Here is a 14,536-nt window from a genome sequence, read left to right as displayed (position 1 = left end):
CATTCGACCAATCAGCGAGCGAGCTCCGCCGGGACTGAAGGCTCTTCCTCCCAATCACAGTTCCGCAAGGAGGAAAGGGACCGGAGCCGGAGCCGCTGATTGGAGGCGAGGACAACGAGCCCCTTCCTAGCGCACCTCACTGTGACAGGTGGGCGGAGCTTGCGCCGGGCTGCGGTTTAAAGCGCTGGAGCTGCCGGCGTTTCGCTCACTGCCTGGTAGCCCAGTCCCCGCCACTGGAGCCCCCGGCCGAGCAGAGCCGCCCCGCCCCCGCGCTGGGGCTGCCCCAGTGCAGCAGCCTCGGGAGCCTGCTGCAGCGCTGCTGCACCCGCCAGCGGCCCCGCCCCCGCCCCCTGAGCCCGTGCAGCGGGGCGATGAAGCGGGACCCGCCGCCCGCGGAGCGCCAGGCGCAGGAGGAGGATGCTGGGGAGCAGAAAACGCCCCTCTGGATCTTCGGCTACGGCTCCCTGGTGTGGAGACCCGACTTCGAGTTCAGCTCCCGGAAGGTGGGCTTCATCCGCGGCTACAGCCGCCGCTTCTGGCAGGGAGACACCTTCCACCGTGGCAACGAGAAGATGGTAAAGGGGGATCGGACCCCGGCTGCTGGGGGGCGGGAGAGGGGCACAAGGAGGGAGTGCGGGCCCCGGGGTGAAGGTGGGTAACCCTGGGCGTGAATCTCTGGCGCCTTGCCGTGGGCATGGGGGGGGGTGTCAGGAAGTGCCTAATCAAAGCCACCCCTTGGCATCTATCTGCCCTTGGAGCAGTCAGTGCCCAGTTGGGATGGGCTAGATACCTCTGCTGGAAGTAAGTGTCCCTTTTTTACTGATAAAGGCACCTGCCCAGACTCTCTCAGGATTCAGCTGTTTGTAAATTCAGCTCCACGTAAATTCAGCTCCACATCTAATAATCTTAGGGGAAAAAATCTGCCTCCTTCCCACCCTGCTATGCCTCCTAGCACAACCCATACTCTGTCTGAAGTTGGTGCCATCATTATGATGCTGGGTGCCCTGCAGCTGCTGGTGTCTCCTGGGCCTGCAGTGACTTGCAGTGTAATGGTGGTACCTGGAGCTGCGGTGGGTGTCAGCAGGGCTGTATCATCCTAGCTTGCCTGTACTGGTGACTTGGTACTTGATCTGGTTTCTAAAGTGTTTCTCTCCCCCTGTAGCCTGGCCGTGTGGTTACGCTCCAGGAGGATTATGATGTAAGTATCTGCATCTAGCATCTCTTTTATAATAAAATATATTAAACCTATAGCTGCTGCTATTCAGGTTTATTGTGTGGCTTTAGTTGGATTACTCCCGCAGTAATGATACTAGACTATTTCAGTAGCTAATCAACATCTCCATCATTAACTACGTGGCAGTGGTAATCCCTTGGCAACTGTATCCCATAATAATGGTAAAACAACCCTAGGATACAGTTTTGTGGGTTAGTATAAATTAACATGATGGCCTTGCTGGAGTTCATATTTTTTTTTAGTCAGCAGACTCAGCTGGAAGTGAGGGAATTGCAGATGCTACTTTAGACCATTCAGCCAAAGAAGGTTAGAGTTAAAACTAGAGACCTGGGAAATTAAATTAAATGGGACATGCTGTGCCAGATTAATCAGCAATATACTCACTCATTTTGATGCTATTCACCAGGGATTAATTTGGTCCCTTGTCCTGCAAGATGAAAGTAGACACTAGATTTGCCCCTCCAGAATAAACTAGTCAGTAGAGAGCCTTTTTGCCCTGTGAAAAAATACCAGGCTGCTGGGAGTGTTCTGGGGTCAGTTTTTCTTATTTCAATGGCATACACCAAGAGCTGAATTTTGCACTTTGTGACTTTGAAAGACAGAGGCAACTATTCTTTGCTGCCTTGGAGAACAGAAGAGGGAGACCATATCTTCCTCCATCTCTTTCCTTGGATCAGTTGTGCCATCCCTTCTCAGATGCCTGATTATCTTTTCAGGCCTTGTTCCCATTGTTTAACTAGACAGGGTGACCATGGATCCTGAAACAAAAGATTTTGTATAGGAAATGCTGGTGCATTTGTTGCATTGTATCTGCAGCAGCAAATAACCATCACTTGTAATTTCAGGCATGCACATGGGGTGTTGCCTATGAAGTTCGTGGAGAGCAGATTGCTGCATCGCTCCAGTACTTGAACATGCGAGAAGCAGTCCTGGGGGGCTATGACACCAAACTGGTGAAGTTCCACCCCCAGGATAAAGAGGCTGATGAACCCATCCTGGCCCTAGTTTACATTGCTACACCCCAGAACCCCACCTACCTTGGCCCAGCGTCTGAAGAGGACATTGCAGCCCAGATCATTGTCTCAAGTGGTCGGTCTGGACACAACATAGAGTATCTGCTGCGACTGGCAGACTTCATGCGCTACTTTTGTCCCCAGGTGGAGGACGAACACTTGTTTTCCATTGAGGAGGCCCTTGTTTCCATCCTGCCCTGTCTATGCCAGGCTGAGGAGCCTTTAGTGGAGGTGTGAATGAGACTCCTATCTCAGAGGGTTGAAAGGGGAGACATTTTCATTTGAAAATATCAAAGACATGAGGGGGAAGGAAAGCAAGGAAAAAATACATTGGACTGGGGGAGACATAAGCATGACAGTGAGCTAGTAGCTGGGGGCGAGGAAACTGCTACAAGTATACTTGAACTGCCACACTCACCACCTGTGGAAACCATGGTGGCCATTTCTGGTCTCCGAGATGGGTGTGAGGATCATGACTGAGTTTTCACTGTCAGGCTTGGTTCTGTGGCAGTCAAATGTGAACAGCATGATGTTCACGCCTCTTCTAGAGAGACAGAGGATACTGTCCTCTTCAGTGTACTTTTATTTTGGACACCAGTTGAGCTGGACTTGACTGCAGTGTTTCACAGTATAACGGTCACTCTACCTCAGACGGGCAAAGCCACTTGTACGGTGATGGGGACAAGAGCATGCTTGGTATCAAATGAGACCTCCTCTTTCTTCCCTCTCCCATCTCCAGTACAGTGACTGGACTTTAAAGTATAATGCTGGGGCTCCTGTGCAATATAAAATTAATTTGCCTCTGTAGGTTCTTATGAGCCCTACCTCCTTATATATGTCTCAAAGGGACAGAACCAATGCACTTACTTTTGCAACTTGAAGATGTATTTACTGTAATGTGTAGTAATACATATTTCCTTAAGAGGGAGAATGTCTGTCTGCTGGTATAACAGCTCATGCCCTGCAGTGCAGGGTGTGGCACACAGTATGTGCCCCTTACCGGACCTTGAGTTTACACATGGAGAAAAAGCTGTCCTGACAGTGTTGAGGGGGGAGAAGGAAGCTGATGAAGCTGTAAAGACTAAACTCATCAGCTTCACCCGGCAAGTTCCCTGCTGTTAAATAGTGTTTGTGACAGAGCTGCTGCTATTGCAAGGTAGGGTAGAAGAATTCTTCTCAACAGGCTCTGACAACATGGACTAGTCTTGTTTTTAAACAGTTTAACTATGATAGGGGAGAAGAAATGTTTGTCTGACATGTTACTGTGGCTTGTGTGTATGAGAAAGTGAAATTGTATTGTGCCCAGTAATAAACCAACTGACACTAAAATGAAAAACAAACCTGATGGATTCTTTTAAGCAGCAAAGCTTATGCAGCTGGGGGTGGGGGGGATTAGAAGCTAATGGCACACACCAAGAGAATATCCTGCACATGAGTGACTACACTAAAATAATTAGACTAACACTAGTCCCCAACTGCCCCACACACTAATTCCACTATTCTCTCCTTACTTAGGCCTAGTCTACATGGCAGGGGGGAGGGGGGCAGAATTTAGGGTGACTAGATAGCAAGTGTGAAAAATCAGGACAGGAGGTGAGGGGCGGGGTAATAGGAACCTATAAGAAAAAGCTCCAAATATCAGGAGTGGTCACCCTAGGGGGAATTGATCTAAGTTAAGCAACTTCAACTATATGAATAGCGTAGCTGAAGTCGATGTACTTAAATCTACTTACCGCACTGAAGACACTGCAGTAAGTTGACAGCTAATGCTCCCTGATGACTCTGGCTCTCACCATGGTGGAGTACCAGAGATGGGAGAGTGCTCAGCAGTCGATTTATTGCATCTCGTCTAGATGCAGTAAATCGACCCATGCTTGATTGATCGCTGCCCCTTGATCCAGCCAGTAATGTAGACAAGACCTTAGTTTAAGAGCTGGTGGCTACCACCTACTACTCCCATCCCTATTTTTTTAAAGTCTCATCTCAAAGTGCGCTTGCCATCCTCTATGGTGTAAGCAATAAGTGCAGTTTGATAGTACTGATGTGACTTTCCCTTGCAATGCTAGCAGAAGAACCACACCTGTCAAAGGAAAAGGAGAATTCTCTCTCTCCATCCACCTCTAGTCTGCTGATCCTAAAGGCTGGTTGCTGTGAGCTCCAAAGCAGTGCTCCTGAGGATAAAGGGCAAGCACAGAACTGCAGCTCCAGCTTGGGGAGGATGCCAAGAAAGGAGAAACAGGCTGCCCTACCATTTCCAAGAAGCAGCTGAACAAGAGATGTAACTAGCTAAAACATGTTTTGCTTGTACCAGGGAGAAATACAGGCACAGAGGGAAGATAGAAGCATTGGAAACAATTTAATGTATAATCATCATAAATAGCCCTCAGATTCCAGAGCTGTCCAAAGACACTGAAAAGACACAGTGTGGCTGCTTATTACAACCTATAACACACTAACCCCTGACTGGAAGGCTGTTAACTGGCCTCTTGACATTCAGTGGTCCCTTGAAATACGCATTAGCTATTCATGCTGAACAATCTGTTGCACCTTGTAATTTAGCCATGACACTGTGGTTATGTCTTCACTGCAACAAAATCCATACAGCCGGCCCACATCAGCTTGGGACAGGGCTGCCCAGAGGATTCCGGGGGCATGGGGCCGTCGGCAGCAGGCGGCTCTGGTGGACCTCCCGCAGGCATGTCTGCGGAGGTTCCGCTGGTCCCGCGGCTCCGGTGGATTATCCGCAGCCACGCCTGTGGGAGGTCCACCGGAGCCGCGGGACCAGCAAGCTACAGGGCGCCCCCCACGTGGCGAAATGTCTAGAGCCAGCCCTGTTCGGCGGCGGGGGGCCCTTCCGTTCCGGGACCCGCTGCCGAAGTGCCCCGAAGACCCGCGGCGGGGGCCCCCCACCGCCGAATTACCGCCGAAGCGGGACCCGCTGCCGAAGTGCAGCCCGCTCTTCAGCGGTAATTCGGTGGCGGGGGGCCCCCACCGCGGGTCTTCGGGGCACTTCGGCAGCGGATCCCGGAACGGAAGGGCCCCCCGCCACCGAATTACTGCCGAAGACTGGGTTGCACTTTGGCGGTAGGTCCTGCTTCAGCGGTAATTCGCTGGCGGGGGGTCCTTCCGCCCCGGAGCAGAAGGACCCCCCGCCGGCGAAGACCGGGAGTGGAAGACGCTCCAGGGCCCGGCCCTGCAAGAGTTTTCCGGGCCCCCCGGAGTGATTGAAGGACCCTGCTCCAGGGGCCCCGAAAAACTCTCATGGGGCCCCTGCGGATCCCGGGCCCTGGGGCAAATTGCCCTCCCGCTGGGCAGCCCTGGCCTGGGACGCAGCATTGAGGCTATGGGGATATAAAATTGCTGTGTAGACATCCATGCTCAGGCCAGAGTCCCTTAATCTTTTCTTTGTTAAAACAGACTCAAGGAGTTCAATCTGTTTATCACTATAAGGCACGTCTTGCAATCCCTTTAATCATTCTCTTGGCTCTTCTGAGCCCTCTCCAATTTATCAACAATATTCTTGGATTGTGGGCACCAGAACTGGATACATCATTCCAGCAGCAGTCATATCAGTGCAACAGAGGTAAAATCACTTCTCTGCTCTTACTCAAGATTCCTGTTAGGCATTCAAGGATCACATTAGCCCTTTTGGCTATAGCATCACAGTAGGCGCTCATTTTCAACTGATTATTTACCATAAAACCAGCCTCCTTCCCCACAGATCCTTTTCAGAGTCACTGCTTTCCAGGTTAGTCCCTCACCATACCCCACCCTAGTCTGTAAGTATGGCCTACATTCTTTGTTCCTAGATGCATAACTTCATAGTGGGTCATATTAAAATGCATAGCAGTTGTTAGTGTCCAGTTTACTAAGTGATCCAGATTGCTCTGTAGTGGTATCATCTGCCCTTTTCATTATTTATCACTCCCAAAATCTTTATGTAATCTGCAAACTTTATCAGTGATGATCTTGTTTTCTTCCTGGTCATTGATAAAAATGTTAGATAGTATAGACCTGCAGGGCTGCACTGGAAACATGCCTGCTCAGTGATTCGCCATTTACAATTATGCTTTGAGACCAATCAGGTAGCTCAGTTTAAAACCATTTAATGTGTGTGCCACATTAATTTTGTATCATTCTAGTTTTGTAATCAAAATGTCAGGTCAAATGCCTTACAGAAGTCTAAGTACAGCACATCAACACTATCACCTCTCTCAGTCAAATGTGTAGTCTCAAAAAAATATGAAGTTGGTTTGAAAGGATCTATTTTCCATAAACCATGCTGATGTGCATTAATTAACATTCTTCATTAAACCGAGTCCTGTATTAGGCATTCCATTGTCTTCCCCAGGATCAATGCTCGTCTGACTGGACTGTAATTACTCAGGTCATCCTCTTTCCCCCTTTAGAGTACTGGCACAACATTAGCTTTCTGGAACTTCCACAGTGTTCCAGCACTGATTGAAAATTAACATAACTGGTCGAGGGAGCTCCTCAGCCAGTTTTTTTTCTTTTTCAACTCTTGGATGCAAGTTATCCAGACATGCTGATTTAAAAATCTCTGATTTTAGAAGCTGCTGTTTCAAAGCCTCCGTAGTTGTTACTGGAAAGGAAAGTTTCATCATGTATGACATGACTATATCATTTCTTCTGAAATATATAAATAAACTTTTCTGCCTATTCTGCATCAGAACCATCTTTCATCAGAAGGAAATAGATCAGGCACCACAGCCATTCAGCCCTTGGCTCCTCTGCTGATAATGCTACCATAGTAACTCTAGCTCAGGAACCACTCCATGCAACAAACCTTGATGCCAACCCTGCCCACATATCTACACCAGCGACACCATCACAGGACCTAACCAGATCAGCCATACCATCACCGGTTCATTCACCTGCACGTCCACCAATGTAATATGTGCCATCATATGCCAGCAATGCCCCTCTGCTATGTACATCGGCCAAACTGGACAGTCTCTATGGAAAAGGTTATATGGGCACAAATCAGATATTAGGAATGGCAATATACAAAAACCTGTAGGAGAACACTTCAACCTCCCTGGCCACACTATAGCAGACCTTAAGTTTAACTATGCAGCAAAAAAATTTCAGGACCAGACTTCAAAGAGAAACTGGTGAGCTTCAGTTCATCTGCAAATTTGACACCATCAGCTCAGGATTAAACAAGGACTGAGAATGGCTTGCCAACTACAAAACCAGTTTCTCCTCCCTTGGTTTTCACACCTCATCTGCTAGAACAGGGCCTCATTCTCCCTGATTGAACTAACCTTGTTATCTCTAGCTTGCTTGCATATATATACCTGCCCCTGGAAATTTCCACTACATGCATCTGACGAAGTGGGTATTCACCCATGAAAGCTCATGCTCCAAAACGTCTGTTAGTCTAAGGAGCCACAGGATTCTTTGCTGCCTTTACAGATCCAGACTAACACAGCTACCCCTCTGAAACAAAGTGTAGACACTTGTCCACTGTCAAATATGAGGCCTCCTTAAACAGTTCTTAGGAACAACATTAGGGAACTGCTGGGCTGGATTCAAACATACAGCCTAATGGTAAAAAGTTCTCTCTTGTATTACCAGTCTTTTCAAAATCAGAGAGAGTTAGGCACCTAAATATCTTTGAGGATCTACGTCATACTCACTCATGTCTGAGCACAGCAGATAAGCATTCGTGTGTGTAAATGGGATCTCTCCTCAGGTACCAACCAGTGTCTAATCTTGTATCATAGTCTTTAAGCTTCACTTAACTTCCCAGTTGCTAATTCCACCCACAAGCAAGCAGCAGGGCTGGCTTTAGGCCGATTTGACTGATTCTGGGGAATTGGGCCCCGCGCCTAAGAGGACCCCTCGCCTTAGGCACCTTTTTAATTTTTTTTTTTTTTTAATTTACTCCGGTCCCCGGCTGCGGTCTGCTCCGGGGTCTTCCATGGTCCCGCTCCTTTGAGTGAAGCGCCGGCGGGAGCGCAGCATGGCCCCGCTCTCCCAGCTAGAGCTCCTGCCAGGAGAGCGGGGCAGCGGGGCTTGCCACGCTCCAGCCGGAGTGCGGCAATCCTGGCGGCTCCGGCTGGAGCGCGGCAAGCCCCGCGACCCCGGCTGGAGCTCTGGGCCCTTTAAATAGCCCCCAGAGCCCTGGGGCAGTGAGGTGCTCCGGGGGCTATTTAAAGGGCCCGGGGCTCCAGCTGCCTTTGCCACCCCAGTCCTTTAAATAGTCGCCGGAGCCCTGCCTCCCCCATGCATTCCCCAGCGCTCCCACGGCTATTTAAAAGGCCCGGGGCAGGGTAGAAGGGGGTTTGGGGACTACTTAAAGGGCTGGGGTTCCAGCTGCCTCTGCTGCACCCCCTGACCTGCCCACACCAGTCCGGCCCCCCCTGCCTGCAGCCAGCTCTGCACCCCGTGCCCACAGCCAGCCTCTGCCAAACCCCCTGTCCTGTCTCCAGCCAACCCCTGCCACACACCCCTGCAGCCCTGCCCAAAGCCAGGCAGCCCCACACACACTGCTGCCCGCACCAGCCCTGCACACCCTGCCCAACCTGCACCCTCTGCCCTGTCTCCAGTCAACCCCTGCTGCACCCCACTGCCTGAAGCCAGCCAGTTCCACACTCCGCTGTCTCCAGACCTGCAAACCCCTGCTGCACCCCCCTGCGGACCTGCCTGAAGCCAGTCCGCCCCACACCCCCTGTCTCCAACCAGCCCCATACCCCTTGCCCTGCCTGCAGCCAGACCCTACCTCCAGTCAGCCCCTGCCCTGCCTCCAACCAGCCCCACGTCCACTGCTGCCCTGCAGTTTGCAGGGCAGTAACCCTGCACACCTGCTTCAATGAGGGGGTCAGGGAGCAGCTGGGACCAACACATGTGCACACCCCCAGGGTGAAATGGCAGTCATTAATAGCCAATCAACAGCATATATGATGCAATGTATATAATATATAATTTTATTATTCATATAGTTATGGAAAGTAAATAATACATGAAAGAAATGAAAGGCTTTTTTTTCCACTTTTTTTTTTTTAAGTCATCCCTGCCAGGGCCCCGCCGAAAATGTTCGAATTTGGCCCTGCACTTCCTAAAGCCAGAGCCCCTTCCTGCTGCTGACCCCTGCCACCATTCCTACACTAAGTACTCCTCATGCTGCCAAACTGACCTGCAAGCTTCGGTTTCTTTCCCAGCTGTCAAACCCTTCCAGCTTGCCAATGTCCCTTCGCTAGAAAGCAGCGCAAGTATTAAGAATCACATCTTGTTTTCAAGGAAACACCTTTAGCAATAAAACACAAAGGAAAAAGGATGACAAGGTGAATTATTCCTAAACAGAGCATAAATAGCCTTAAGCCTTGCCAAACTACTGAAGGCTGTAAAGATACTATACACGTTATGGCTGACAGAGATAGTGACTAAGCAACAGGCAACCAGTGCTGCTATTTAATGATTGTAGAGCAAGGAGAAGGGAGAGGACAGTTTGTCTCCATCCAGTCAAACCAGAATTGGTACTGTAGACCACAGTCTAGTTGCTAGGAAATGGACAGTGGATGTTCAAGGGCAACAGACTCTGGCGGGTAATACTCCTTCTGCTGTTATCGTTCAAAGATGGGAGGAATTAAGGAAGGTTCATCAAGCTACAATCTTTACTTTTCAGTGAGCTGTTTATGGTGAGGCTGGAGAATTTAAGGAAAAGTATCTTTCCTCCAGTCCTAGGTGTGGGGTGGAGAAGGCTGTATAGCTCCCATCATCGGTCTGTTACTGTAGCTTATCAATGTCAGACAGAGTGATGAAAAGTTCCGGAAGAAGGGGAACTTCCGTAGGGCTTTCCTGTTTAACAAGATTCTGACAGAATGTCACAATTTAGTCATTTTCTTAAAAAAGGTCAGCGTCCTAGTTTTGACCTGTGCCACTTTGTGAGTAAAGAAAGCCTGAGGCCTGTAATACTCACTACATCCCCCGGCTAATGTGACATGCCCAGTACCCAAAAAGGGCAGCTGGGGTGGTTTGTATCTCAAGAACCAAACTGAAAATAGCTAGCTGGAGTCAGACAGGGGACTGTGCCATTTGTGCAATATCTGCTTAGCCATTTCCTCCCTCTTTATCATAGGCTGCCTCCTCACGCCACTCCTCTGTGACTCAGTTTCTCCATCTGCGATAATGATACTTACCTGCTTTGAAAAGTGCCATACAAGAGCTAGGCATGATTATACCTAGAACAGCTTCCTTTCTCTGTTACCCCTAGACTCTTTTCTCCTCTCCTTCAAGCTCCCTCCTACAAACTCACTTTTAGTGGATTGCCTCCCACTGCTTAACAATCCTCTTCTATCTATGTTAGAAACAAATTAGACTCTACAAAGTGTTTGTCAAGTCTAAATAATACAGCACAATTCGTATGATTTTAATCCCTGCTTGATCCATCCCCCTTTCAGCATACTTTGATGAGATAATAAACTCTTCACTGGAGGGAACTTGGTCCTGATTCACTGTTGCCTTGCACCACAACAGAACAGTAGTATTTTATATCCACTTTATACTGATATAACTAACTATATAAGGTTCAGGAAACTAGTTAATCTGCCTCTTCAGCTTCATATATAAATCACCACACACACATCTATGGTACTGCTCCCACGAGGCCAGAGTATGAAGGGGGGAAAGAGATTTGGACAGGAAAAGGGTTAAGAGGAGACAAAACAGAGAAAAAAATCTGGTTCTTCAACCTTAGACTATCATCTAATTTCCAGATGAATGATACCTATAAACCGAGAGCTGGTCTATACCAGCAAACTTCAAGCCCATCATTCACCATCAGTATGATTCCGACATTGGTGGCAAACATAGAAACGGTCATGTAGGTCAGGCTCAGGATTTGTGTGTTTGTTTTTACCATGTCACCTAACCCTAGTCTGGGTTAAAAGACATGGTAGTAAAAAGTACCTGAACTGCATCAGTGATGAATTACAGGTGTCATAAACAGATAGTAGGAGTTAATAGAACAGAAGTACTTTATATCTCTTTTGCCTGTAAAGGGTTAACAAAATCAGTGAGCCTGGCTGTCACCTGACCAGAGGACCAATCAGGGGACAGGGATACTTTCAAATCTTGAGGGAGGGAAGCTTTTGTGTGTGCTGTTAGATTTTGGTTGTTGTTCACTCTGGGGGCTCAGAGGGACCAGACGTGCAACCAGGTTTCTCTCCAATCTCTCCGATACAGTCTCTTATATGTCCAGAATAGTAAGTACTAGGTATATAAGGCGAGTCAGGCTTATGTTTTTCTTTATTTGCAAATGTGTATTTGGCTTGGAGGAGTTCAAATGTGTATTTGGCTGGAAGGATTTTAATTTGTACTTGTATACTTAGGCTGGGAGGGTATTCCCAGTGTCTATAGCTGAAAGACCCTGTAACATATTCCATTTTAAATTTACCAAGATAATTTTTACTGTTTTTTCTTTCTTTAATTAAAAGCTTTTCTTGTTTAAGAACCTGATTGTTTTGTTTTATTCTGGTAAGATCCCAGGGGACTGGGTCTGGATTCACCAGGGATTTGGTGGGGAGAAAGAAGGGAAGGGGGAGAGAAAGGTTAATTTCTCTCTGTGTTAGGATTACTTTCTCTCTCAGGGAGAGACTGGGAGGGGGAGAGAAAAGGAGGGGGGAAGTTGAATTTTCCTCTCTGTTTAAGATTCAAGGAGTTTGAATCACAGTGATCTTCCAGGGTAACCCAGGGAGGGGAAGCCTGGAAAAGGCAATGGTCAGAGAAAGGGTTTACTTTCCTGGTGTTAAGATCCAGAGGGTTTGGGTCTTGGGGGTCCCCAGGCAAGGTTTTGGGGGGACCAGAGTGTACCAGGCACGGGAATTCCTGGTTGGTGGCAGTGCTACAGGTTCTAAGATGGTAATTAAGCTTAGAGGAATTCATGCTGGTACCCCATCTTTTGGACGCTAAGGTTCAGAGTGGGGAATTATACCATGACAACAGGTATGAAGTTTGCTAGATCAGATGCAGCCTTGAGGGGCTTGGAAAAGTGTTAGGTTGCTTGTCATGGGAGATGGAGGGAAGATTGAAAAACTGGCAGGGAAGAAGGACTTGTTTCTGGATGACAGCAGCACCAGGGCACATTTCAGAAAGGGAAGGGGTGCAGGAACACTAGAGATCTGTGGTGGGGGACTGAGGTTCTTTGTCTGAGTGGAAAGGTTTGGTAGTCTATTGGTGGGGCGGGTCAGTCTTCCTTATAATATATGGAGATATACCAATCTCCTAGAACTGGAAGGGACCCCGAAAGGTCATTGAGTCCAGCCCCCTGCCTTCACTAGCAGGACCAAATACTGATTTTTTGCCCCAGATGCTTAAGTGGCCCCCTCAAGGATTGAACTCACAACCCTGGGTTTAGCAGGCCAATGCTCAAACCACTGAGCTATCCCTCCCCCATAATTCCTTGAGAGAGAATTCAAGCAGCTGGAAAGTGGGTGTATGTTTACAGCTGAGTCTGTTCTGAGAATTCACCTAAGTATGAATTGTCTCTTTCTGGCATTTGCTCCCAGTGATGGAACTGGCAAACTGTTCATTGTGCAGCTGCATCAGCAGTCCACATACAGCTATTCATATCTGGCATACACATTGTTCCACTTGTGTTTGCTAGCCTGCCAGCTAGTAGACAGATTTTGTTGTTGGTTTAATCATTTACAGGTGTTTCACAGGCAGAGAAAAAGTAAAAATGTACCATAGCTATCAGCTATCATGCCAGCCAGACTCAACCTCTAGAGATGGCTATTCTGGCTGTTGTGCATACCCTAGAAAGCAGTCCACATACTTTATTATAAACTCAATGTGGTCAACAATGGCTGCAGCAAACAGAGCTCCTCCATCTGTAGCATTGGCACTAGCAGCATTCTGGATACACATTATAAGAAGACGGTAGGCACCTCAGATTGCCAATAGTAATTTTGTCCCAGTCATGTACTCCATTCCTACTATCTTAAAGGGAGCCTGACATCTGTATACCAGCAACGATCGGGTAAGATTGACTCGCACACTGCAGCATGAATCAGTCAAAGCAGTACATGCATAAGATGTTGCATAGTATACTGAGAAACTCTTAAATACACAATTACACACAAACCCATCAATTTTACACAAATCACAAACATTCTCAGTAAAATAAAAAGATGAGAATTGCACCACCAGCAGTCAACATGTTACAAAATCCCATCACAAGCCATCCCAGGAACTGATCCAATTTATGAGTGAAAGGATCTAGGTGGTGGTTTGCTTTAAAACACTTTACACTAAGTTCTGGTTTCCATCTGCTGACAAGTCAAGAGCCTGCTCCCAAACCGGAAAATTAAGGAATGACCAGGGTTTGAATTTTCGGGTTGTTTTAAGTTCAGTTTGCTATTTTGAGTGATTTGCATTCTCTTGAAACGTGTTGGACTGAGTGCCACTAAGTCTGACGTTTTCTCTATAAATCATATATCATGTTCAGTATGGTCAGTGGAAATGCAAATTTCCCCATACATCACTCTGCCAATGTGCCTTTAACCTTAACACAGACACACCAGGCTCATTTAATTCTTGAACATCTCAGCAGAGCAGCCAAAGGTTGTGTGATTTTAATGATGTGGACATTTATCCACCAGGAACTGCAGTGTTGCAACAGCTAAAAGCCTGTTATTTCCAATCTAAGCCTAGTTTCAACATACATACCCCTATCTTCAGCCAAAAACAGAAACCTCCCCCCCCCATTTAGCCTCAAGTTTTGAATGCCTCAAGTCTTATGCCAGAGGAGAATATCCTTGGGAAGTCTGAGGCCACTAAAATAAGTTTGTGACTTAAGGGTCTTCAAATAAAATTGATACATGGAAATACATTTTATGCAGAATGGATGATTAACCAGAGGAACTGACTGCCACAAGGTATCATGGAATCTAAGAGTTTGGTAGGATTCAAAAAAGGAGTAGATACTTATATGGATAGTGAGACCATCCACAGTTGTTGTAGGTAGAATATAATATGTATGGGATAGAGACTCATGTTCAGGACATAAGATAATCACTGACCAGATTAAAAAACATCCTGTATGGGCATGTTACTCCTTTTTATCATCTAGGTATTTATATGTCCCTCATTACTGTAGTATCTGAATGCCTTCCATACATGTCCATTAAACAGTGCCCTCCTCTGAAATATTTCATACTGGATTGTCAGAGACAGATAGTGGGCTAGATGGATCACAGGCTTGATCCAGTATGGCAATTCTTCTCTTCCACCCCCCATCTTCCACCTGTATCCCACAAACACC

At 47.5% G+C, this 14,536-nt stretch overlaps 1 protein-coding gene across 1 annotated transcript; it reads left to right on the top strand.

Annotated features, from left to right (window-relative positions):
• Window positions 1-224: 224 nt before the first annotated feature.
• On the top strand, window positions 225-3,581 carry CHAC1 (ChaC glutathione specific gamma-glutamylcyclotransferase 1). Its single transcript, XM_050954888.1, has 3 exons — window positions 225-575; window positions 1,163-1,198; window positions 2,080-3,581. Exons 1-3 carry the CDS (start codon window positions 372-374, stop codon window positions 2,482-2,484), a joined length of 645 nt encoding a protein of 214 aa, XP_050810845.1. The 5' UTR covers window positions 225-371; the 3' UTR covers window positions 2,485-3,581.
• The last annotated feature ends 10,955 nt before the right edge of the window (window positions 3,582-14,536 follow it).

The sequence above is a fragment of the Gopherus flavomarginatus genome, chromosome 5 (assembly GCF_025201925.1).
Source record: "Gopherus flavomarginatus isolate rGopFla2 chromosome 5, rGopFla2.mat.asm, whole genome shotgun sequence".
Classification (NCBI taxonomy): domain Eukaryota; kingdom Metazoa; phylum Chordata; order Testudines; family Testudinidae; genus Gopherus; species Gopherus flavomarginatus.
The sequence above is the reverse complement of the archived record's forward strand: the minus strand, read 5'-3'. Positions and strand labels throughout refer to the sequence as shown.

Excerpts from the sequence above, each read along its gene's own strand:
- CHAC1 (XM_050954888.1), top strand. The coding sequence starts at position 372 with ATGAAGCGGGACCCGCCGCCCGCGGAGCGCCAGGCGCAGGAGGAGGAT. Across the intron at positions 576-1,162 it reads ACCGTGGCAACGAGAAGATG|CCTGGCCGTGTGGTTACGCT; the intron begins GTAAAGGGGGAT and ends CTCCCCCTGTAG. Across the intron at positions 1,199-2,079 it reads CGCTCCAGGAGGATTATGAT|GCATGCACATGGGGTGTTGC; the intron begins GTAAGTATCTGC and ends TTGTAATTTCAG.